General features: G+C 47.0%; 1 protein-coding gene across 5 annotated transcripts in view; it reads left to right on the forward strand.

The window, feature by feature from the left end:
* Positions 1–22,721, forward strand: part of FASTKD2 (FAST kinase domains 2) — a 461,831-nt gene that overhangs the window by 49,340 nt on the left and 389,770 nt on the right. For all 5 annotated transcript variants that reach the window (XM_069615586.1, XM_069615582.1, XM_069615584.1 and 2 more), the window contains one exon: positions 724–827. In XM_069615586.1, the coding sequence (XP_069471687.1) occupies positions 724–827 (104 nt within the window). The remainder of the gene's footprint in view (positions 1–723; positions 828–22,721) is intronic.

A 22,721-nucleotide genomic window follows, 5' to 3' on the forward strand; every position in this document is an offset into this window, starting at 1 on the left:
AAAGGGAACAGGCGTCTCAGGGTCCAGCGAGACGGAAGGCAATGTAAGTAAGGGTGTGGGGGATGGGGTCTGTTGGGGGTGGGGATTTGGGTAGGGGGTTTTCGTTTTGGAAAAATCACATCCAGCCACTGAGGTGTACTGTTTTGCAAACTATAAGGTATGTTTTTAGCTCTGTAATTTGAAGCTAAAGTGGGGTTGTTTCTGCAGAGTTACCTGATAGCATAGTCCTTGTGAGAGTATAATGAATTGCCACAATTTAATAAAAGTTTTAGGGTTTGCCTTATTATGAATGTTTTGATTGTTACCAGTTAGAGTGGCTGACATCAAATTGTTCTAGATAGCTGACAAAGAAAATGCATACATGGAGTACATCATGTTACTCATCAAGACAATTAGCCAATCCGGTATTTGGCTAAGATGCTAATAGCAAAAATGGCTGCCATGGTGAACTATACAAGCTGTTTATACCCTGCAGACTGCATTAGTCTGTGCTTCGCTCAGGTCTTTAACTTTGTCTCTGTCCGTTTTGCTTTCGTTGAAGCCTGCTGCGGTTGGCTTTAAGACTACTGTTCTTCCGAATAATTCAATTAATTTTGCCCTATGCTACTGCAGTTTTGAGCTGAAGCTTATTTACTTCATTAGAAGTCTACTTTTCTGCATATTTTTTTTTATTTTTTTTTTTAAACCCATTGTGCTGCAGTGACATCTTTTTGTTTCCCATAGGAGCGTCTCAACGAGTTTGACGAGAGGGCCTTATGTGTTCTGGCCAGTTCTCTGGAGGGGCTAGAGGATAGCAAGAATGTGGAGGCTCTGAGATCTGGTTTACGGTAAGGAATGACTCCTCTTAACACCCTATACATTTTCTTTACGTGAAAAGGTTGCAAGTGATATGACCTTCCCATGGAAACCTCAGTTTTATCTGTAGTACCACAAGGTGAGAACGTGCAGCTTAGGCCCCCCATTCTGTTTTCGCTTCGCCTCCCAGCCTTTTCTCAACCTTCCTCTCGCATCTTTCGCCCCTTCATTCTCTGACGTATTGTCACCCCTTGTGCAGTGTTTCTCTGGTCTTTCCATTGTTTTGTTTTCTCTACTGTACCTTTGCATTGCCTGCATTCTTCTACTTCTAGGTTCCTTAGTTGTGTACTGTGCCTCTGTTGGGTTTCGGTACTGTACTTTGACATTGCCTTTGTTCTTTCTCTACTGTATTGAAATTGTGTTATTCTCTATATTGGCATTACATTGCATTGCCTGTATTCTTTAGTTCTAGGTTTCCTTGGTTGTGTATTGTGCGCTGTTGCTTGGTTCTGTACTGCACCTGATTTTGTAGGTCCGGTTTGTCTTGTTCTGTGCTGTGCTCCCCTGTCTGTTGTGTCCCCCCACCCGTTGTGCCTCTCTCCTGTCTTGCCTCAGCATCACACATACCTCCCACCCCCCTGCTTGGGCTCGCCTGTCCCTCCCCCTATTTCTGCCTGCACCCTCTATTGTGCTCTTCATCTCTACTATCTTCTTTAACTGCTATTCTATCGACTATCCTATCCCTCTCACTAAGTCTGGCAGAAGAAGCTCAAAAGGGACATCCTGGTCTTGTTGGGTATTTTGTATAGATTTGGGGCCTAGCGGTATTTTCTTTCCGCCAAAATGAAAATAATTCAGCAATAATCACTCTTTGCATTCAGATTAGATTTGGTATATAGTACTACAGTATACATACATTATTTCAGCACACAGATACATTTAATGGTATACATTATGTTGGTAGGCATTATTGGTGGTATTTCTGGTGAGCATAATTCCTTTGTTTTATATGTGGCCCCAATATCCAGAACCCCTTATTTTTGTTTAGTTTGATCGTGTGATCACTAGAGAGGCCTCAGGCTTACATTTCAGGAACACCACATTTTCATTTGGAGTGCTACCATGGGCTGTCCTCACTGATTTATCTACGACAGCGAGCTAACGTGGTATTCATCACCAACTTATCTACATCGGTGAACTATGTCCAGGGCCTCTTTCTGCTGACTCATGTACCTCCAGCAGCAGGCCATTTCATTATATTATGTTCCGTTCAGAAAACACACACTTATATACTGAATGGAATCGTGCACACAGCTACCGCCAAGTCTTATTTTGAGCTACCTTAAAAATGACAATTGCACCGTCTAAACCTCTTCCCATATTATCAGTACTGTAATGGTAGATGCACAAAGAAAAGTGAAAAATAAAACACACTACCTGTCTGCTTTCAGATATTTTTGTGCATTATAAAAAATTGCATTTCAACACAATCTTACTCTTTTTACAGAAATAAATGGAAATTGCACAGTAACAACATTATATGTAACAAAATAAGAGAGCTGCGAGAACATATTCAATTTGCAACATTAAACATGATGATAAAACACTGGAATTCCCTATTCTACTCTGACTGAATAGTTTCGCACACACACACACTGTCCCCGCACCCTGCAATATAATTACCAAGCCTGTCCAGCATGTGAAATTCTTCAGCTGGTTGCCTTCTGGAAGTGGTTCAACGCTCCCTCTTAAATCACCCCAGCAAGGACGAGCATCTGCCGTCACTCAAACCGGGGCTTATTGACTGGAATTCCCAGTCTCTGCAGCAGTGCACTGGGATCTGCTTTTTCAATCGGGAAACTCCCCAGCCACCAGCCTGGTCTTTCTCCGAGCTTTGTAAAAATATCTTCTCCCTCTCTTCTTCCCCGAGATTCATTAGAAAAGCTCTGTTACAGCCTACCAAACGAGTTCAACCAATGAAATTCTATCATGTCCTACCCTCCTTCTCTTGAACAATGGCTTGGCTTATACAGTTGCAACTGTAACAAAACTGATTTCCTGCTTATTCAAGTCTTTGCTTCCTGCAAATAATGTGGACAGAGCACAGATAGAAACAAAGAGAAAAAAATCTGGATGCACGTTTAAGATGACTTTCAGAGCCTGTCATTTTGCACTGGAGAACACATTATATTATTAATGAGTTAGAATCATGTTAGTTCATTAATCCTCAAATGTGTCTCCTGCAACAGAGGAATTTCAGGTGAAGAAAAAAATATATTCTTTTAACTGTGAAAAAAAATTATTTGCATTTTAGATGTAGAAATCGTTTTTGACTGAAATAGCCTGTTTTCATTTACATGTCCATGTCACACTGGCAACACATGCCTTTCTGTACCACATTATAGCAATGCATCAAACCCATGCAGTGGTGCTGCATGGAAAATAAAAATTGCTAAATAATCGTCTCCAGCCCAGCCCAGGCCTCCCTATCGCTGATACCTACACCAGTGCTTCCTCCAGACAGACCCCTACTGACATCCTCTTTGTCATTCCCTCTCCAAGCCTATGGACTCCCCGACGCCCACCCCCCTAATATGGTATCTCCTTTTTCCTCATCTCACATTAATGGTGGCACCCGGTGGGAGGCCCTCCTGGCCCCCTTCCACTCCTCTAAGACGATCTTTAATGTCTACTTAAATTACACTGTCTTGGTCCGGGGCCCTCAGGCCATCCTCCTTTTTGATAGATGCTTCCTGCGCCTTACCAACTTCCTTTCCTCTCCTGCTAGCCCTACTTACCCTTCTCTGGCTCCTCTGCCTCCTCCTCTCCGGCACCCTCCGTTGTTTCTTTGGCCACCGTGCAGCCTCCTTCCTCTGCCACCTCTCTGACACTCTTCTTCCTCTCTGACTACCCTGCCAGACTACCCTGCCATCTCTTCTTTCCTCCTTTGCCTATTCTCTGGCACCTCCAACACTTCCGCAGGACGTTCCTCTGGCCTGTTTTCCTCCACGAAAGTCCTTCAAAGGTTGCAACCTGTTATACATCACTACTCTCAACTCTCGCTCCGCTGTCTAACATTCCTCACATCTGCAGGCTCCGGGAAGAGCTTGATCTGGATGTACTCTCTCACTGAGACTTGATTCAGTGCAGCTCTGTCACAAGTTTTGAAACTCTTCTTCCCCCCCGATGGCTACAAGATCCTCTCCAAACCCAGAACCAACCGTCCCGGCAGGGGTGTAGCCCTGATTTTCCCAGATCGGATCCCAGATTCTGTCATTCCAACTCAGGACGACTCCTCATTTTGAATGCCTGGTCTGCAGGCTTTTTATCTCTCCTGGCCCCTCTCACTGTGGCCACTATCTACAGGCCGTCCTCTTCCTCTCTGAGTGGGCTGACCTCTCCTCCTCCCTCCTTGTCTCCACTTCTCAACTTCTCCTCAGAGACCTGAACGTCCACCTGGATGCTACTAGCCCCTCTTTGGGACTATTTTGCAACCTCTGCGACGCTCTCGCTCTCTCTCTCTCGCTTTCTCTCACCTGACTCACTCAGGGCACACCCTGGATGTTCTGATCTCTTCAGACCCCTGCCCCTCTCACCACTCCTCTCTCTTGGAGTGACCACTTTCCAACTCTCTCCGTCTCTCTCCTGTCAAGCCGACCCCACAGTGCCACCGACCTTCTTGGTCATCCGCCCCATGAAGCATGTGTCAGTTGAGGCTTTCGCTGCTACTTTCTCTGCTCCTCCTACACCTTTGGCTGACTCACACTTTGACACAACCCTCTACAACCTTCATCTATCTGATCCTGTCATGAGGATCCGTTTGAAGCCCACATCCAAGCGCAACTCTTGGTACGATTCCGACCTCGCCACTCTTAAACGCAAGTATAGGGTGGCTGAGAGGAAGCGGAGGGCATCAGTCATGCTCTTGACAAACTGGCCTGCCGCTTGCTTCAAAGGCAGTACAGACTATGTCCTCTCTAAGAGAGAGCCTACATCCAAGCCTGTATCACTCCGGCATCTAACAACTCGGCTGAACTTTACAAAATCTGCAAGGAGCTGGCCAATCCTGTTGCAGTCTCTACCTCTCCTGTTCCCTCCCAGACCCTCTGCGCTGCCCTGGCTTCTCATTTCACCAATAAAACTTAGGCTATCCTGGCCACTCTCTCTTCCTCTACCTCCCATTCCTCCTCCTCTACCACCCCTGGCCCCTCTTAGGCCGTTTCTCCACCTTTCTCCTCCTTTCCCCTGTTCAACCCTGACAATGTTTCTAGACATGTCTGATCTATGAAAGTCTCAACCAAGCAGGTTCTCCCCTTCTCATCCAGAACCATCAAGGACCATATCAAACCCTTGCTCTAGCCTTGGCCGATTTTTGCAATCGCCCTTTTGCCACTGGAACCTCCCTCCCCCCCACCCTTTAAGCACTCCCTTGTGCACCCCCTTCTTAAGAAGCCCCCGGCCAATCCTTTATTTTCTGCTAACTATCACCCGATCTCCATCACTCATATCCTGTGCAAACTCCTGGAAAAGCTGGTCATCTCCCACCTTAATCTACATACTGAATCTGTTGGTTGTCTCCATGACGACCAGTCTGGCTTCAGAGCTGCCAGAAGTATGGAAACTGCTCTCCTGAACACCCGTGAAGACTAGCTCTCTGATCTTCACTTTAACCTTCCTTCTGTCCTCATTCTCCTTGATCTATCCTCTGCCTTCGACACGGCCAACCATGCCATCCTACGCAATCGCCTCCACAACAACCTTGATTTCACTGGTCAGGCCCTGGCCTGGTTGGTGTCATGATCTCTGCTTCCAAAAGATCAGGACTTGCCCGACTCCCTTGGAAGCAGACCCATAACCCCGGTTCCGAGTGCCAGCCAGTCCCAATTGGGACCTTTTGGACCCTGTCCTGGCGCCAGTGGCACCAGGCTCATAAAGATGCCCAGTCCAAGCGCTGGAAGCGCCGGGCTCATAATGCTTGGGTGGACTTACCTGCAGCAGACCATGCTGCTTACTTACCTGCCAGTTGAGCCTCTAATCCTCTTCTGTTTGGGACTACTTTTCCTGTTGGGTGGGGCAGGAGCCACTCCCTAGGTTCAGAACACTGGAACTCTTCTGGAAAGCAGGAACTCTTTTCTTACCTAGGCGTGGCTGTGGAAGGAGACACCTAAGCACTACAGGAGGCTATTTAAACCACACCCGATGGATGAATCTTGCTTTGCGTTATTCTGCATTCTCTGCAGCAGAACGCTCATCGTGTCTTCTGCTTCTGATCCTGGGCCTAAGGGAACAAAGGCTTACCATCCTGGAATCCAGTCTTCAGCAGCACCTGTAAAGACAAAGAAAGAACAGGTTAGCACTACGGTCTTCAGTGGCAGCACATCTCTTACCTGGTCCATCGGCTGTCACCAACGCCTCGCGCTGCATTCCGGCATCTGAAAGACAAAGGCTTACCTACTATTCGCATGCTCCGGAGGTCTTCGCACTTCATTCCGGCATCTGAAAGACAAAAGCTTACCAGCTCTTCGCACGCTCCGGAGGCCTTCAGCGCTGCATCCCGCATCTGAAAGACAAAAGAAGGTGCGTTTAAAGACATTGGGCAACTTTATTACTCACGTGCCATTACTCCTTCCCACGCCGAAGCCAGTGGGTATTCCAGCACCCTTCAGCTTCTCTAAAGCTCCGAACTTGTACCTGCAAGATAAAAGGGACAGTTAGTGCGCATCCTGAAGCAGGCTACAAGCGCTTACTTACGTGCTTACAGGCGCTTCTATTCCTCACGCGGGTTCGATCCTCAACTCTCATCAGCCCGCCATCCGCCATCGCCGGAACCCTGCAAAACAAGAGATATCATTACAAAAGACTTTTAAGACATTTGAAGTGCCCAGAACTTACCGTTCGTGCAGTTAACGACGGACAGCAGTCCTCTGAGGCCAAGAGGCCTGCACCCTTATCCAGTGAAGAAACTGGTTACGGCACCCTGCCCCGAGGCAGATGGAGAGCTCGGCGTTCACTTACCTAAGGTGAGGGTGTTAACCTTTGGGGTTCTACAGGAGAAGAGAAAGGGAAGAGGAGAGAGGCACCCAATAACCCCAGTTCATTAATCCCATATTTTCTATCTGCAGACATCTTACTCTTCGAGTCAGACATACAGTACACAGAGGTGCAGCCCAAAGAGCCAACCGTGTGTTACACATCACCTTTGAAGATACGGCATTCACCCAGTGAAGACCGGCGCCTCTGTGGGAATCGGGTGAGCGTTACAGAACGCAAAGCCTATCCCAAAACTCCCACCCAGGCGCTATGGAAACCTTGGATACCGACCAGCTAGCCCAGTTACTTGGGGAACTAAGAGCAGAAGTGCATGCAGCCTGTCAGGAAACTAATGCTCTAAGAAGGGAACTGATTATTTCCAAGGAGCGAACAGACGATCTCGCTAGACAATTGCTACAGTCACAAGCCGGACAAACTCCGTTACCCGCATCAGGGGCAAATCTTCCTTCAACATCCTCTGCGAACCCAGTGCAGATCAACCTACCTGGGAATGTACCTCTGGCTCCGCCCGAACGATTTTCTGGTGACCCAAAGAGGTTTGCAGTATTTATTAATCAGTGCCGGTTGCACTTCTTATGCCGGCCAGCAGCCTTTCCAACTGATCAAGCTAAGGTAGCTTTCGTGCTTTCGTACCTTAGTGGCAATGCGGCAGACTGGTCGATCCCTCTAGTTAATCAAGATGATCCGGTTCTCCATGATTTTCAAGCTTTTCAGCTCAGTATGGAAAAACTGTTTGCAAGACATTCACAGGGGCAGGCCTTGGACAATGAGCTCCTTTCATTGCGACAGGGTAATCAAGACCTTTTGGCTTATATTGCGTCTTTCAACAGACTGATAGTGGAAACTCGATGGCCTGAGGACAAAAGGATTACGCTGTTTTATAGAGGTCTACGTGGAGAGCTCAAAGATGTGTTAGCCCAAGTAGTGAATCCCCCGCAAGACTGTTCGGACTATATTGACTTAGTCATTCAAATTGACCACAGACTGCAGAACAAGAAGGCCGATTGTTCCAAGTTTGATGCTCGAGTATTTTCCAAACCACCAACTCCTACCAAAGGAGTAGACTCCGGGGAACCCATGCAAATAGGGGGCCTGAAAGGACCACTAACACAAAAGGAGCGGGAAAGGAGAAAACAGCTGCAATTATGCCTCTATTGCGGAAACCCGGGGCACTTTCTTCGAGACTGTCCGGTGAAACCAGCCAAGAAGGCAGTAGGAGCTGCAGTTACCAGGGTCACAAACTCTGAGCAGGGAAACAACCTCGCCCGACAAGAATAGAGGTCCTCTTGCCGAGCGTTAAAACCAGTTCCGTGACCTCGCATTTCGTGATACCTATGGTCCTCATTAGCCCTGAACATCCGGATCGATTACATGCGATTGAAGCTTACGTCGACAGCGGTGCCATCGGCAATTATGTGGATCATGAAATGGTTTTGAGGATGAATCTGACTCTTTGTCCAAAGGCTGTAAAGGACGTCATTACTACGGTGGATGGTACGGAGATAGCCTCCGGACCAGTAACGCATACCACCCAAGAAGTGACGCTAGTAAGTCAAGCTGGACACCATGAGAAGATCGTGTTCTATGTGATCGAGGCCCCTCAGTTCCACATTATTCTAGGAATTCCTTGGTTAGAGAAGCACAATCCTCAGATCGATTGGCGAGCAAGAACGGTTCAGTTTCCAGAATGTGTCTCTACTTGTCACCCTCAAGCTGGTGTTGCACTGGCAGCAATTTCCTCGGAGGCTCCTCAGTTACCTCCTGAATACCTAGAATTCCAAGATGTTTTCCGGAAGGATCAGGCTAACTCTCTACCTCCTCATAGGTCTTATGACTGCCAGATAGACCTGATACCTGGATCTACTCCTCCTTGTAGTAGAATTTATGCCCTCACCGAGCCTGAGAATCTTCACCTCCGACAATACCTGGATCAATACCTAGCGAATGGGTTTATTCGTCCTTCCAAGTCCCCTGCTTCCTCAGCTTTGTTCTTCGTTCCAAAAAAAGAAGGGGACCTTAGAACTTGTATAGATTATCGCGCCCTGAACCAGATCACCGTTAAGAATAGATATCCGTTACCTTTGATCCCTGAACTCCTGGACCAAGTCAGAAAAGCATGCATATATACAAAGCTGGATCTTAGAGGAGCCTCCCACTTGGTACGAGTAAAAGAGGGCGATGAATGGAAGACGGCCTTCCGCACCAAGTATGGGCTATTTGAATATCAGGTCATGCCCTTCGGACTTTGCAATGCCCCGGCCGCCTTTCAATATTTTATGAACGATGTCCTCAGAGAGCTCATAGATGTGTGTGTTGTTGTTTACATTGACGACATCCTCGTTTATTCTTCATCGGAAACTGAACATCGGAAACACGTAAAAATGGTCCTCGAGAGATTGCGTCAACACAAACTTTTCGCTAAGTTGGAAAAATGTGTTTTCAACGTGACTGAGGTTGAATTCTTGGGATTCATATTATCACCTAGCGGAGTGCGTATGGATTCAAAGAAGGTTGATGCAATTCTCAAATGGCCATCGCCATCCTCCGTAAAAGGTGTTCAAAGCATGTTGGGCTTCGCTAACTTTTTTACCGCAGGTTTATCCCCCAATTCTCTCGAATAGTCCAGCCCATCACCGCCTTGTTAAAGAAAAACAAAAGTTTTGAATGGTCTACCGAGGCGGAACAAGCTTTCCAGAATTTGAAGACTCGATTTATCTCTGCACCGATCTTAAAACATCCTCGCCCAGAACTCCCCTACATCGTTGAAACTGATGCTTCGAGCCTTGCCATGGGGGCAGTTCTATCACAAAAGGACCCAGTAACCAATCAGTTGCATCCTGTGGCATTTTGGTCCCGCAAATTCTCGCCTCCTGAAATCAATTACACTATTACTGATAAGGAACTTCTAGCTATCAAGTCCGCCTTTAAGGCTTGGCGGCATTATCTTCTGGGGGCCCGACACACCGTTACTGTGATTACAGATCACCGAAACCTGCAATATTTGAAAACCGCAAAAGCTCAATCCTCTAGGCAACTCCGTTGGGCACTATTCTTTGCCGAGTTTGACTTCATAATTACCTATCGACCTGGTACAAAAAACGGTAAAGCTGATGCCCTTTCTCGGATGGGAGTGGAAGAACATTTGATCAATCCTAAACCTGTACCTATCATTCCCGAACAAAGAATTCTAGGTGTAATCGCCACACAATCCATAGAGGAAGTTAAGGATAAAGCCAGGCTACTGGTAACTCCAGCAGACATACAGAATTGGCATCTGCAGGGAAAGGACTTTACGGTGAAGGACAACCTATTATATTTCCAAGAACGGTTATACCTGCCCAGCACAGATTTACAGAAAAAGGTCATCTCTTGTTATCACGATTCTTTAATGGAAGGACATCCCGGTATGACCAAGACCTCGGAAAAGATCAAGCGCTACTTCTGGTGTCCGTCTTGGAAAAAAGATATCAGAGACTTTATAATGTCCTGTGGAGTATGCGCCCAAAACAAGAGTCAAAAGGAAAAACCAGCCGGCCTCTTACCCCCTATTGACATCCCGCCTCGCCCTTGGCATACGCTTTCTATGGACTTCATCACCGATCTACCTCCATGCTCCGGATACAATACGATCCTAGTAATCGTGGACCTATTCTCCAAGATGGCGCATTTCATTCCACTCAAAGGCTTACCAACAGCAGCAACTCTGGCCCGAGAATTTCTCAAACATCGTCCGACTGCACGGTTTTCCTTCAGTTCTAATTTCGGATCGAGGTAGTCAATTTATTTCTCATTTTTGGCGAAGTTGCTGTCGGTCGGCTGAAATTGATGAGACTTTCGACCAGCCACCACCCTCAAACCGACAGACAAACCGAGAGGACCAATCAAACTCTGGAACAGTATTTGCGCTGCATGCTACAACAAACTGAAAAAACTTGGAAAGATATCCCTTGGATAGCCGAATATGCCTACAATAACTCTGTCCACTCGGGAACTGGGAAGACCCCGTTTTTTCTTTTATACGGTAGTCACCCTCGAACCTCGGAGTTGGATCCACTCCAAGATCTTGGAACACCAGCAGTAGACCACCTGCATTCTACAATCACCCAAGCCTTTAAGGAAGCCGTTTCTCACCTTCAAAGGGCTAAAGAACAATACAAGAAAGGAGCAGACCAACATCGGAAGGAAGCCCCCCAATATCAAGTAGGAGATCAAGTCTGGTTATCCACCAAATATCTACCTCTAAAAGGACCACGCACATTCAACCCAAGATACCTTGGTCCCTTTTCCATCACTACCATAGTAAATCCAGTAGCGGTCAAGTTGGACTTGCCCCCTCACATGAAGATACATCCGGTCTTCCACGTCTCTCTATTAAAACTCGTGCAACCTCAAACCCGACTAACTACATCTCCAAAACCTATTCTAGTTGATGGAGAACTCGAGTTTGAAGTCAAAAGCATCCTGGATTCCAAGATCTCCAAATCTAAACTATTTTACCTGATTGACTGGAAAGGCTACGGTCCCCAAGAAAGATCCTGGGAACCTGCAGAATATGTCCACGCGCCTCGTCTAATCAAAAGATTTCATCGAACATTTCCTAACCAGCCCAAACCCCCGGAGAAGCCCGGTTTGGGAGGGGCCTTGAGGGGGGGTGCTGTCATGATCTCTGCTTCCAAAAGATCAGGACTTGCCCGACTCCCTTGGAAGCAGACCCATAACCCCGGTTCCGAGTGCCAGCCAGTCCCAATTGGGACCTTTTGGACCCTGTCCCGGCGCCAGTGGCACCAGGCTCATAAAGATGCCCAGTCCCAGCGCTGGAAGTGCCGGGCTCATAAAGCTTGGGTGGACTTACCTGCAGCAGACCATGCTGCTTACTTACCTGCCAGTTGAACCCCTGATCCTCTTCTGTTTGGGACTACTTTTCCTGTTGGGTGGGGCAGGAGTCACTCCCTAGGTTCAGAACACTGGAACTCTTCTGGAAAGCAGGAACTCTTTTCTTACCTAGGCGTGGCTGTGGAAGGAGACATCTAAGCACTACAGGAGGCTATTTAAACCACACCCGATGGATGAATCTTGCTTTGCGTTATTCTGCATTCTCTGCAGCAGAACGCTCATCGTGTCTTCTGCTTCTGATCCTGGGCCTAAGGGAACAAAGGCTTACCATCCTGGAATCCAGTCTTCAGCAGCACCTGTAAAGACAAAGAAAGAACAGGTTAGCACTACAGTCTTCAGTGGCAGCGCATCTCTTACCTGGTCCATCGGCTGTCACCAACGCCTCGCGCTGCATTCCGGCATCTGAAAGACAAAGGCTTACCTACTCTTCGCATGCTGCGGAGGTCTTCGCACTGCATTCCGGCATCTGAAAGACAAAGGCTTACCTACTCTTCGCATGCTGCGGAGGCCTTCGGCGCTGCATCCCGCATCTGAAAGACAAAAGAAGGTGCGTTTAAAGACATTGGGCAACTTTATTACTGACGTGCCATTACTCCTTCCCACGCCGAATCCAGTGGGTATTCCAGCACCCTTCAGCTTCTCTAAAGCTCCGAACTTGTACCTGCAAGATAAAAGGGACAGTTAGTGCGCATCGTGAAGCAGGCTACAAGCGCTTACTTACGTGCTTCCAGGCGCTTCTATTCCTCACGCGGGTTTGATCCTCAACTCTCATCAGCCCGCCATCCGCCATCGCCGGAACCCTGCAAAACAAGAGATATCATTACAAAAGACTTTTAAGACATTTGAAGTGCCCAGAACTTACCGTTCGTGCAGTTAACGACGGACAGCAGTCCTCTGAGGCCAAGAGGCCTGCACCCTTATCCAGTGAAGAAACTGGTTACGGCACCCTGCCCCGAGGCAGATGGAGAGCTCGGCGTTCACTTACCTAAGGTGAGGGTGTTAACCTTTGGGGTTCTACAGGAGAAGAGAAAGGGAAGAGGAGAGAGGCACCCAATAACCCCAGTTCATTAATCCCATATTTTCTATCTGCAGACATCTTACTCTTCGAGTCAGACATACAGTGCACAGAGGTCCAGCCCAAAGAGCCAACCGTGTGTTACACATCACCTTTGAAGATACGGCATTCACCCAGTCAAGACCGGCGCCTCTGCGGGAATCAGGTGAGCGTTACAGTTGACCACCTTTCTCACTGACCGACCCTCCCAGGTCCAACTTGGGTTTTCCTCTCTTCGATCTCTTTCTACTTGTGGTGTTCCCCAGGGAGCTAACCTTTCATGCTGCCTTTTCACCACTACCTGGCACCTCTTACCCACTGCATTGCCACATTCCGCTCTAACTTTCAGTGCGGATGACACCCAGCTCTCCTTCAGGCTCCCCTCAGTTCTGCTCCTTCTCACATACCAGACTGTCTGGGCTGCAATTCAGGAATGGTGTGCTGCCTTAATGCCAGTAAGACTGAGATCCTCCTCATCTGGACACCTGCTCCCTCCTTTCCTCTCTCTCTCTCTGGCCTCCCACACTGGGCCCTCTTCCTGTGAGGCTAGGAATCCTGGTGTCCTCTTCGACTCCACCCTCGCCTTCTCTCCTCACATCTTCAAAGTCTCTAGAAGGCACACTATCAGCTGCACCCCCTCAGAGGTATTCTGCCTTTTCTCACTTTCCCCCAGAAGCTCAATGTCACCAGAACCATGGTCCTCTCGAGGCTGGACTATTGCAACAGCCTCTTTCGGAATCTGTCTTTCTATACTCTTCGACTGTTACAACTTATCCAGAACAGGACTGCAAGACTCGTCCTTGGTCACGAGCCCAGGGATCGTATCTCTCCAGCTCTGAAATCTCTGCACTGGCTCCCTGTGGCTGCAAGGATCAAGTTCAAGACCCTTTGCATCGTCCATGTGACTTTCTGGGGCCTGGGCTGCACTACCTCCAATGTTCTCTTCCTAAACATCTTCCTTCTCGAGCCCTCCACTTATCCACCTCCAACTCTTTGAGGATCAGACGATTTTCCAAGCAGAGAGTTGGGGTTAGATCTCTTTCCTCGGCTGGAGCCTCCCTCTGGAGCAGCCTCCCTGCCTCTAAAACCTGAGCAGAACCTCCTCTGGTTCTGGAAAGTGCGAAACCAGAAGGTGTCTCGCGCATTAGTCCCTGGGGGATCTGTAATCCAGGTGGTGAGGACATGGCCATTGTTTTTGGAGCTCCCGTTCCTGGGGGTGAACCAGCGCGGGAGGATCACCTGGGTGAAGGTTCTTCGGGGGCATAGGAGTGGGCCGCCGGATGGCGAGACGTGGATTTCCCTTCGGTGTCCACACCTTTTCCCCATCCTATCAGAAAGGATATGTAGGAACTCTAACCCCCCGTACCCCCGCCCACTTTCCTACACAAACACTTTCAGACAGACAGCCTGCTCTGGGAGAAAACAGACTAACACGCGAGCAGGATAACCGACGTGTTCCAATACAATGGTCAAGGTAGGTCAGGCTATTACTTCCATTAAGCTTCCCCACACAGATAAAAGGTGGAGCACAAAAGCGCACTCTGAGCGATGCCACATGTACATGAGGAAACAGCAGTTTCGAGACGGCAGCTGAACGAGGGAAGGAAGATGGCAAAACGGGAGGGGGATCACAAGGAGGGAAGTTCCGTTGACCTTTCCGACAAGAAACTGTAACTTTTAAGAGCCCTCGCTATTAGAAAGCGTAAGATCAGGAAACCAGGCTGAATAATCCTGTATTGGGTGTCGGAGATACCCAGGGCCCTCCGGCATCACTAATCAAGGCAGTGAGAAGTAGCAGCCACCGTGGTACCGTCCTTGGATCTAAGAACAAAGCAGCATCGGTGAATCAACACAGCCGGTGAGTTGGGAGACTGATAAAAGACCGGTCTGTGTTGAAGCCACGGTTGCAGGCTGCAACATTGTATGGCAAGCGCTAGAATTGATGCTTTTATAACACATGTAATAAAAGACCCAAGAAAGGTTGAACTGCTGATGAGTGTTTGAACTTTGAAGAGACTTTCATACGATACCTTTGACGGAGTGGTCCGGCACCCCGTGGGTGCTCAATCGAAGGTCTCTGTAAGGTGTAGAGCTTCAAAGAGGTCGATTTTGATATACTAAAACAAGTTTGGAAAATGAGATAAAATTGGTCAGAGCCCGGCAGAATGTTTGTGTTAAAGTGGGTCTGAGCACGGCAGGCGGGGATCCGGGATGAACGGTGAATCACCAGAGAAGTTGTGCATATGAGAATCCTGAAGCGAAAGGAACTTTGAATGTTTGTCACATCAGGCCCTCTGAAATAAGAGACCTTTGAATGGCAAAGAGACTAACATTTTGAACTGCATCCTTGTGCTAGAAAAGCCAGAGTGTGTGCGAAACTCGAATCTGCTGCCTTGTTCCATGCTGAAAACATGGGGAAGGGAAGCTATCAGCTCAACTATCATGACATTTCTTGAACATTCTTCTTTCTTTTGTATAATATTGTTTTCCACACCATTTGTATTTAGAAGTAAGGATTGGCAATAGGTTTATTAGTATAGGCCCTTTTTTTATTTTGACCAGACTCTACTAGGACTGCATTTTTTATTTGCTGGTCGCAGCTTGCTCCCATTTTTTAGATGCCGTTTCTAAAACCCAATTGAAGTGCAATATGTGAGCTATGATCACTTGTCTGTCTTCACTGTTTGATACCATGCCTTCCTTACAGGAAGCGACTCTAGACTTTCCTTTTCGCTTCCGCTTTCTCTCTTCCTTGCTGATGTCCCTGACTGCTCTGCACACTGGTCACCTGGCCACCCACTGAAACTCTGGCCCAGGCTCCTGCATGTCCAGTTGCCCTTGCACTGCCTCTGGGCTGTCCCAGCACTGAAGGATTTGTATCTGCAACCCTGCAGTCGCTGGTCTCTCTGCACTTATGAGGCACACCCCAGCAACACTTATTGAGCTACCAGCACTCCCCTCCCCACCCACCCCCGCCCCCCGCACCCCTGTCTGGCATGTCTCTCCTCCCTGCACTTGCGCGATCTGAATGACACAAGGCCTAGTAAGATCGTTGTTTTGGCCTTATTCTGTCCCCCCTCCTTGTTTTGTCGCGCCTAGAAACACTTGTGTACAGGCGCGTTATAAATGACTTATCATATATATCATATCAATGATGTAGTAGAGCTCTTGGAAAATTTTTGTTTTTTGTTTATGACAAAGCCAATCTCTTTCAGTTCTATGCAATAGTGTCATAAGCATTTTGCGACAGCGTTGAATGAAAGGGGGCCGGTAACAGGAAGCTGCATTCCAAGTATTTCTTGGTGTTCCATCATATGCCCAGCCTTTTTAAATTTAGATATTTAAATACAATGTCAATGGACACATTTCATTTTGGATATCTTTTAATTTTAATGACTGTTCTTATTTGCTTCATTGACCTTTTTGATGATGTTGCCAAAGTGTTATTTTTGATTGTCTACATAATGTGGTTGTTCTCTATGAAGTGCTGTGATTCTCCCTCAAGCAAGTTGCATGTTCTGTTGCTTCAAAACACAATGATTGGCTGATAACCCCAACATATAAATATTTTAAGATGCACTTTTGTCAAATAAATGAGACATATTTGGTACAAAACTTGTATGATGTGACATAACCAAGGATGATGGTGGGGATGGGGTGAGGTCCTTATTGCCAATATCTCCCTCACCTTTATTCTACAACTCTCCCATCCAGACCAGCAATCTGCTTAAATGTTTGCAGTGGGTCTAAAGCTTTCTTATAGCCCTCCACTCGCCCAACCTAGAGCAGGTGGAGTGGGCCAATTGAAAAAGTGGCGGTGCAGTAGAGCCTTATGGATTGTGTCCCAAGAGGAGCCAAAAGATGGTGGTCACCACAGGACAGCTAGCAATACTGGGGAGTGTGCTGGCACTGTTGGTGGGTTGGTAGGCAAACAGATTTGTCAGCCTTTGTTGCGGGCATATGGCAAGGAAATGAATTGGCTGTGGATGCCCATGGAGACTATAGGTCCTCTGATACAGGGGCTAGTGAGGGGTCATCCTGAACAAGGAGGAAGGCCTGTACCAATGTGAACTGTAGAGTTACAACAGCTCCTGTTGGGACTTGTGACCCATGGTCCTGTGACTTCAGATTGCATTGGCGTAGTTATAGTCAATGTAGCTAGGAGCAGGTCCGTTCCAGGGAGGTACTCTGTCTGGTTTGGCAGTGATGTTCTAGTTGTTGTGAAGAACTGGCATAGCTAAAATAGGGCTATCCAACCTATTAACTTGTGCTTCAGCTGACCAATGCGAGCACCGAAAGAAACTGAAGACTAGAACAAAAATGCTAGGTCGTGAGAAGGTCTGATTAAACCTTGGATGCAGAGCAAGACATTTTGCAGTCACTAGTCTATCTCAAACAATTTAGGAAAATGATGTAATACAAAATAAAGACCTTCTAAATTAACATGAGAACAGCTTTGGTTAACTCAAAGAAGGAGAAATTGATGCACTGGAAGAAGGAGCCAATTTAGCATTGGATGACCTAACCAAATATCTCTCCCAAATACAAAAATGCCACAAAGGATCTACTTTCTAGATTGTGAGAGACTAGAAAACGGGTTGTATAAAGATCCTAACATGCCTCATATCACTGATGAGGGGCTAACGAACATGGAGGGTGGGGCAAATGGTGTTCAATATCTGTTTCAGACAATCATAAAGGACGGTGGAGGATTCAGCATGCAAATTGATTGAGCTAAGTGACGATTTGGGCTGTATGGAGTTTATCGCTTCTGTTCTCTTTTGCATTCGGTGGGCTAAATAGCACAAACGTTTCGGTGGATGGGGCAGTTGGAGGAGAGAACTGAAACGGTTGAACACTGAAATAAATTGCGGTGCCACTATGAAGAGTACCAAATCTGATCGAGCCTTGTGTCCACCCCTTAACCGTAACCAGGTGCATATATTGTTAAATGGCAATTAAGATTTGGACGTGTGGCAATTTTCACTAGCAGATTTTCTGTCCACACTTAACAGAGTAAGGGAATAGAAAGAGAAATGTTAAAGCAGACCAACTCGAAAATGTCTGAATGCTGGAGGGGGTGTTCCTTAAAAGGTTACTGTGCGCATATGGTGGGGTTCTGTGGGGTGTGGTGGGCCGAAAGGAGTCGTTGGAAACCTCAAGTACATTTGTACTAATTATTAAAGGCTTATCTCTTCCAATGACTAAAGGGAATACCCTACCTATCAAAAGAAAGTAAAGGTGCTCTTCGGATGTCAGGAAGTCTAAAGTAGCGGTCCTCCTTCCAAGCTAACCCTATCTGACAGTACCACTAAATGGAACTGAAGTAAACTAGGCCAAGCAAATGTCTCTTCTTCCCTTGCTCTTCGCCTTATCCAAGTTTCTTGTTATACTCTACATTTCTTAGTATAGTCCATTCTGTTAGTCTTTCTTGAATAGATTTTGTAGTTGTTCAAGACAACCTTTGGTTCTTGATCTTTGTATGGTCCTCTCTTGTTAGTTGTTTTCCCTACTATTGTTTCTCCTTTTCTTGGTATCACATGTACATTCTTCAGTCTTTCTGTTTATGCTATTGAGAATTATCCTTTTTCCTTTTAGGCTTTCTTTGTTGTACTCTCTCTGATGCTCAGGTTTCTTCTATCCTCTTCAATTTTGAGCCTTATCTTTCCTTTCTCGTTATATGCACTACGCTTCAACTTTGCATATATAGGATTCTTGCCCTTCTCCCAGGGGTTCTGTTCCCACTCTCAATTCCCCACATTGGGTGTTTAAATCCCGCTCATTACTTGTTCTGAGTTATCCTTTTCACCCACTTTGAGTCTGCATATATAGGGTGTTTGCCCTTCTTCCCAGGGATTCCGTTCTGTGATGAATCGGATGCACTCATCAGTGTTTTCCCGGCAGTGACCTACTCCCATGTGGACAGGGGATGGCAGCCACTACCTGAACCTGACCCTGGGGGCGGTTGCATGAGGGAAGATCACATGGGGGGGGGGGGATGGGGAGGTGGGGGGAAGTCAACCTCTGGGGAGATATCCTGACTTCATCGGATGAGATGCAGTATCGTCCATTTGCCCATGAGAAAGTCCCCCTGACACCCAATCCCCTAATGGCCTATTGCCATACATCTGCCCCCCCCTTAGGTAAAGCAGAGAAACCTTTTCCCAACACCCTTCAGTCACACCTCCCATTTTTTGTCTAAAAAGTTAAAGCTCCAAGAATACCTAGTTCAGTTCTAGTTCCCCTTCATATATAGAACTGGTTTTTCATATGGCACCATTGAGAGAGATTTTCCAAATGCTATGCATCAATGGCCTCCAATATCCACAACTACCTAAGTACTTGGACGAGGAGGATGAAGGAAATGGTCCTAAGCAGAAAGAGTCTCAAGCTCAATGAGCGTGCTAGTTGTTTTCCTTACTCCCCATTGCACGGGACATTTAAAGATGGAAGCCAAACTATGAACAACGGTTCAGGAGAAGACGTTGCTTCTCCCACAGAAGCGTGCGGAAGCTAGTCTCCACAGTTTGGCAGAGCCAAGGGGCTTGCCAGCAGAGAAGGAAAGTAGCGTTGCGAGAGCAGGACGTGCCGTGGAGACGCCAGGAACCATGAGAGGATCCCCAGGTGTTTGTCAGCTGGATGTTGCAGCATTGCCCTCAGCAGAGCCTGAAGGGAAGGGGGAGTGCAGGAGCGGAGCCGCAAGAGAAATGGAGAAACGTCGGAGCAACCCACAGTGGGAAGCAAACGTCAAAGCAGTGCTGCGAACGCGACCAAAGACACTACAGAGCCAGTGAGTCAGCCCAAGAGAAGTGGGGACCCCGGGGTGTTTCGGTGACGGCGCAAAATCCAGTTTAAACATTGTGAACCTGCAGAGACAGAAACAATAAGAAGATTGTTTGCTTGTCAAAAAGGCAGAGTACAAATGCGAACCCCCAATACCATATGATTGCATGGAGTGCGGATGTGGGGAACGTTTTAAAAGTAACATTGAAGCAGATAAAACTACTGAACCAAAAACAGTATATACTGTTTTGCATGTAAAGAGAAATCCTGGCAGGCGAGTCCACTCCTGGCAGTCGGAAGTGCATTAAGAATCCTGGCAGGGGAGTACTAGGCAAATTGCAATCCTATAACAAGTATCAAGAAAGACAGCGTTTGTTCAACAAAGAAGGAACCTTTTGTTAAAGAAGGACTTTAAAAGCTAAAGAGCTTTGTACCGAACAGGATTGTTGTGGGACAAGAAAGACACATAGAACTGTTAGACCAAGAGACATTGTTATTCGGTGAAGAATACAGGGGAAGCGTGAGAATCCTGAAGGCACTCTCATAACTACTCCCCAGTGATCTCGGGTCGCCAGGGCGAAGGGTCGGTGGGTATCCACGCGTAGAACCTAATATGGGGGTCTAACACCCGAATCATCCCTTAGTCGTCATGTTAGCAGATTCTGATTCAGGTGAATTCAGGGGGAAGGGCCAGGGATCACCTGGGTGGAGGGTACTTGGGGTTTGGGTAGAATGGGCCAGACAGTGAGACATGGTATTTTCCCTAGGACTGACTTACCCTAACTTCCCTCTGATGAGAGCGAGATGCTGTCCGTGTGGAGACTCAAAGGCAGCTGAAGCTGCAGGAGTAGGGGAGACGCACTACACGTGTTGTGTGAAGCCGAGAAGGGAATTCGGGACGTGCCCGATGAGCGTGGCGATATTTTTACCCACTACAGAGCAGGTGAGCAGGAGCAACAGGAGCTGCTCCTGGGGAGAAGTGTGGTGCCGGTGAGTGTCGGAGGACACAGGAAGACGGGAGCGCTCCCAGGGAACCCCGCAGGCAAGTAACGGTCCAAGTGAATATGAACTAAATTAAATACTGAATTTAAACTGTAATTGAGTATATTGAACACCAAACTGAATGGAAAATACTATTTGAATAAGATCACGCAACGTTTAATACTGAACAAACATTTTGAGTTAAACAGACCTATGGAATGTCAGACTGTAAGCAGCACTGTGGGCAAAACAAAAGCATATTTAACAATCGGTGTGAGAAAGGACCATAAGGCTATGGTAAAGCAAACGACTGATGCAGAAAAGTGTTTATATTAACCAAAGAGAATACAAGTGTCAGAAGCCCTAGGTAGAAGAGCCTGAAAAGGGGCCAAGGGAACTCATGGTTGCACGACCTGTGATGGTGGACCGTGTGGTCTTGACACCTGTGCCTAGACCAGGGAGTTCCCCACTGTGAAGATCACAGATATCGCCAATCAAGTCGAGGAGAAAAAGGGTTCCTGGTTGCGTGACCTGTGATGGGTGAACTGGGTGGTCTGACAACTGCGCCTCGACCAGAGAACCCTAAATGATAACAAGTAAAGAACATTGGAATTGAGGTACGAAGAACTTTGAAACAACTGGTGAAGCAAGCCAGAAGGTGGGTCAAGTGGACCTATTGTTTTTTTGTATTGAACATTGAGCAGATGAAATCTTGGGGAAGGGAACCCTGAGAGGTGAAAGAACTGAGAAACACTGTCTTGAGGAAAGGGAACCTCACAACCTCCTTTTTGGTGTGAACTGTACTGTATTGAACTTGGGGAAGGGAACCTCAAGATCTGCCGGGACATTGTTGAAACAGACAGCTATTGGAGCTCTGTGAAACTTTGGATAGGGACCCAAGAAGAACTTTGAGCCAAGAACAGCTAAATCTTTACTTTTGAGCACTTTTTTTGGTTGGCTAAGAAGAATCCCACACCATGTTATTTTTAGATGTGCGGGCAAGCATAGGATTTTGACACAGACAGACCTTTGATTTGGACTTGCAGACATAGACTACCTTTCGTTTTCTTTGGGCAGGAGAAATCCCTACCATAGTTATAGGGCAAGTTAGGCCTTACGCTATCCTGATATTGAAATAAAACATTTGTTGAATCTTGAAATCTGTTGTCTGTGTCATCTCTTGATATCATGCCTGTCTCTTTGAAGGGAATCACCCTCTGGACCCAAGGCCTTTTCATCTTGGGGAACATTTACGTTGGAGCTGTTCTATTTTTATTTATGAATACTTTAATCCGGTTAAAGACATTTCCCTTCGCGCTTTGTTTTGTTTGCAGTGCGAGTATCAGGATAGAAAGTTTGGACACAAGGACGGCTTTTGATTTCTGACATCCTGAAGCAGACAGATCATATTTATTTTTGGTTATAGGTAGGGAACCTTTTTTCTTATAGCACGGTCAGAGAAGTATTTTCCTAACCCTTTTATGTTAATAAGTCTTCAGCTACAAACATGACAACTTTGTCTGACTTTTTCTGACCCCTTGCAGTTCCCAGTCTTAGTTCCCCATATGGGTTGTTTAAATCTCTTATCAGTAGTTGTTCCATTTCCCTTCTTCTCTGGGCTCTTTAACAATATTTCATTCTCAACACTGGGGCGAGTTTCTGTTTTCATATACTCTCAGTCTTTCTTTACCAGATTATTTATTATGTGTTGCCTTCTATGTTCACAGCTCCAGTCATTCAACTCTCTGGTTGTGGTTTCGTCCTTGATATTGGGATGGGTTTCTTCATGTAAATGATACCCCGGCTGTCTCCTGCTGTCCCAAATTACCCCGGTACCTTTCATGATTTGGGGAAGGGTTGGAGGGCACGGCTCTCGCTCGGGTATTGCTTATCGCGCTCTTTGCTGTTCTTTGGTCTCCTGTTCTCGGTTCGGCGTCGGACGTCTCCCATCTGCATACGCTGGTGCTCGGAAGGCGTTCAGACTGCCTGTAATGGTAGTCTCAGCACTGTTCTTTGGGCCTCCTGCCCACCACTCTGCATGCGTGGTTGCACCACTACCAAGTACGTTTTCCTTCTCTTCTGGTTCCTACCACTTTACTTGTGGTCCTGTACACCGGGACTCCGGCCTCTCGCAATATACTGGTCTGCTTCTTTGAATCTTGCG

The sequence above is a fragment of the Ambystoma mexicanum genome, chromosome 9 (genome assembly GCF_040938575.1).
Source record: "Ambystoma mexicanum isolate Mex_15411 chromosome 9, UKY_AmexF1_1, whole genome shotgun sequence".
Lineage (NCBI taxonomy): Eukaryota > Metazoa > Chordata > Amphibia > Caudata > Ambystomatidae > Ambystoma > Ambystoma mexicanum.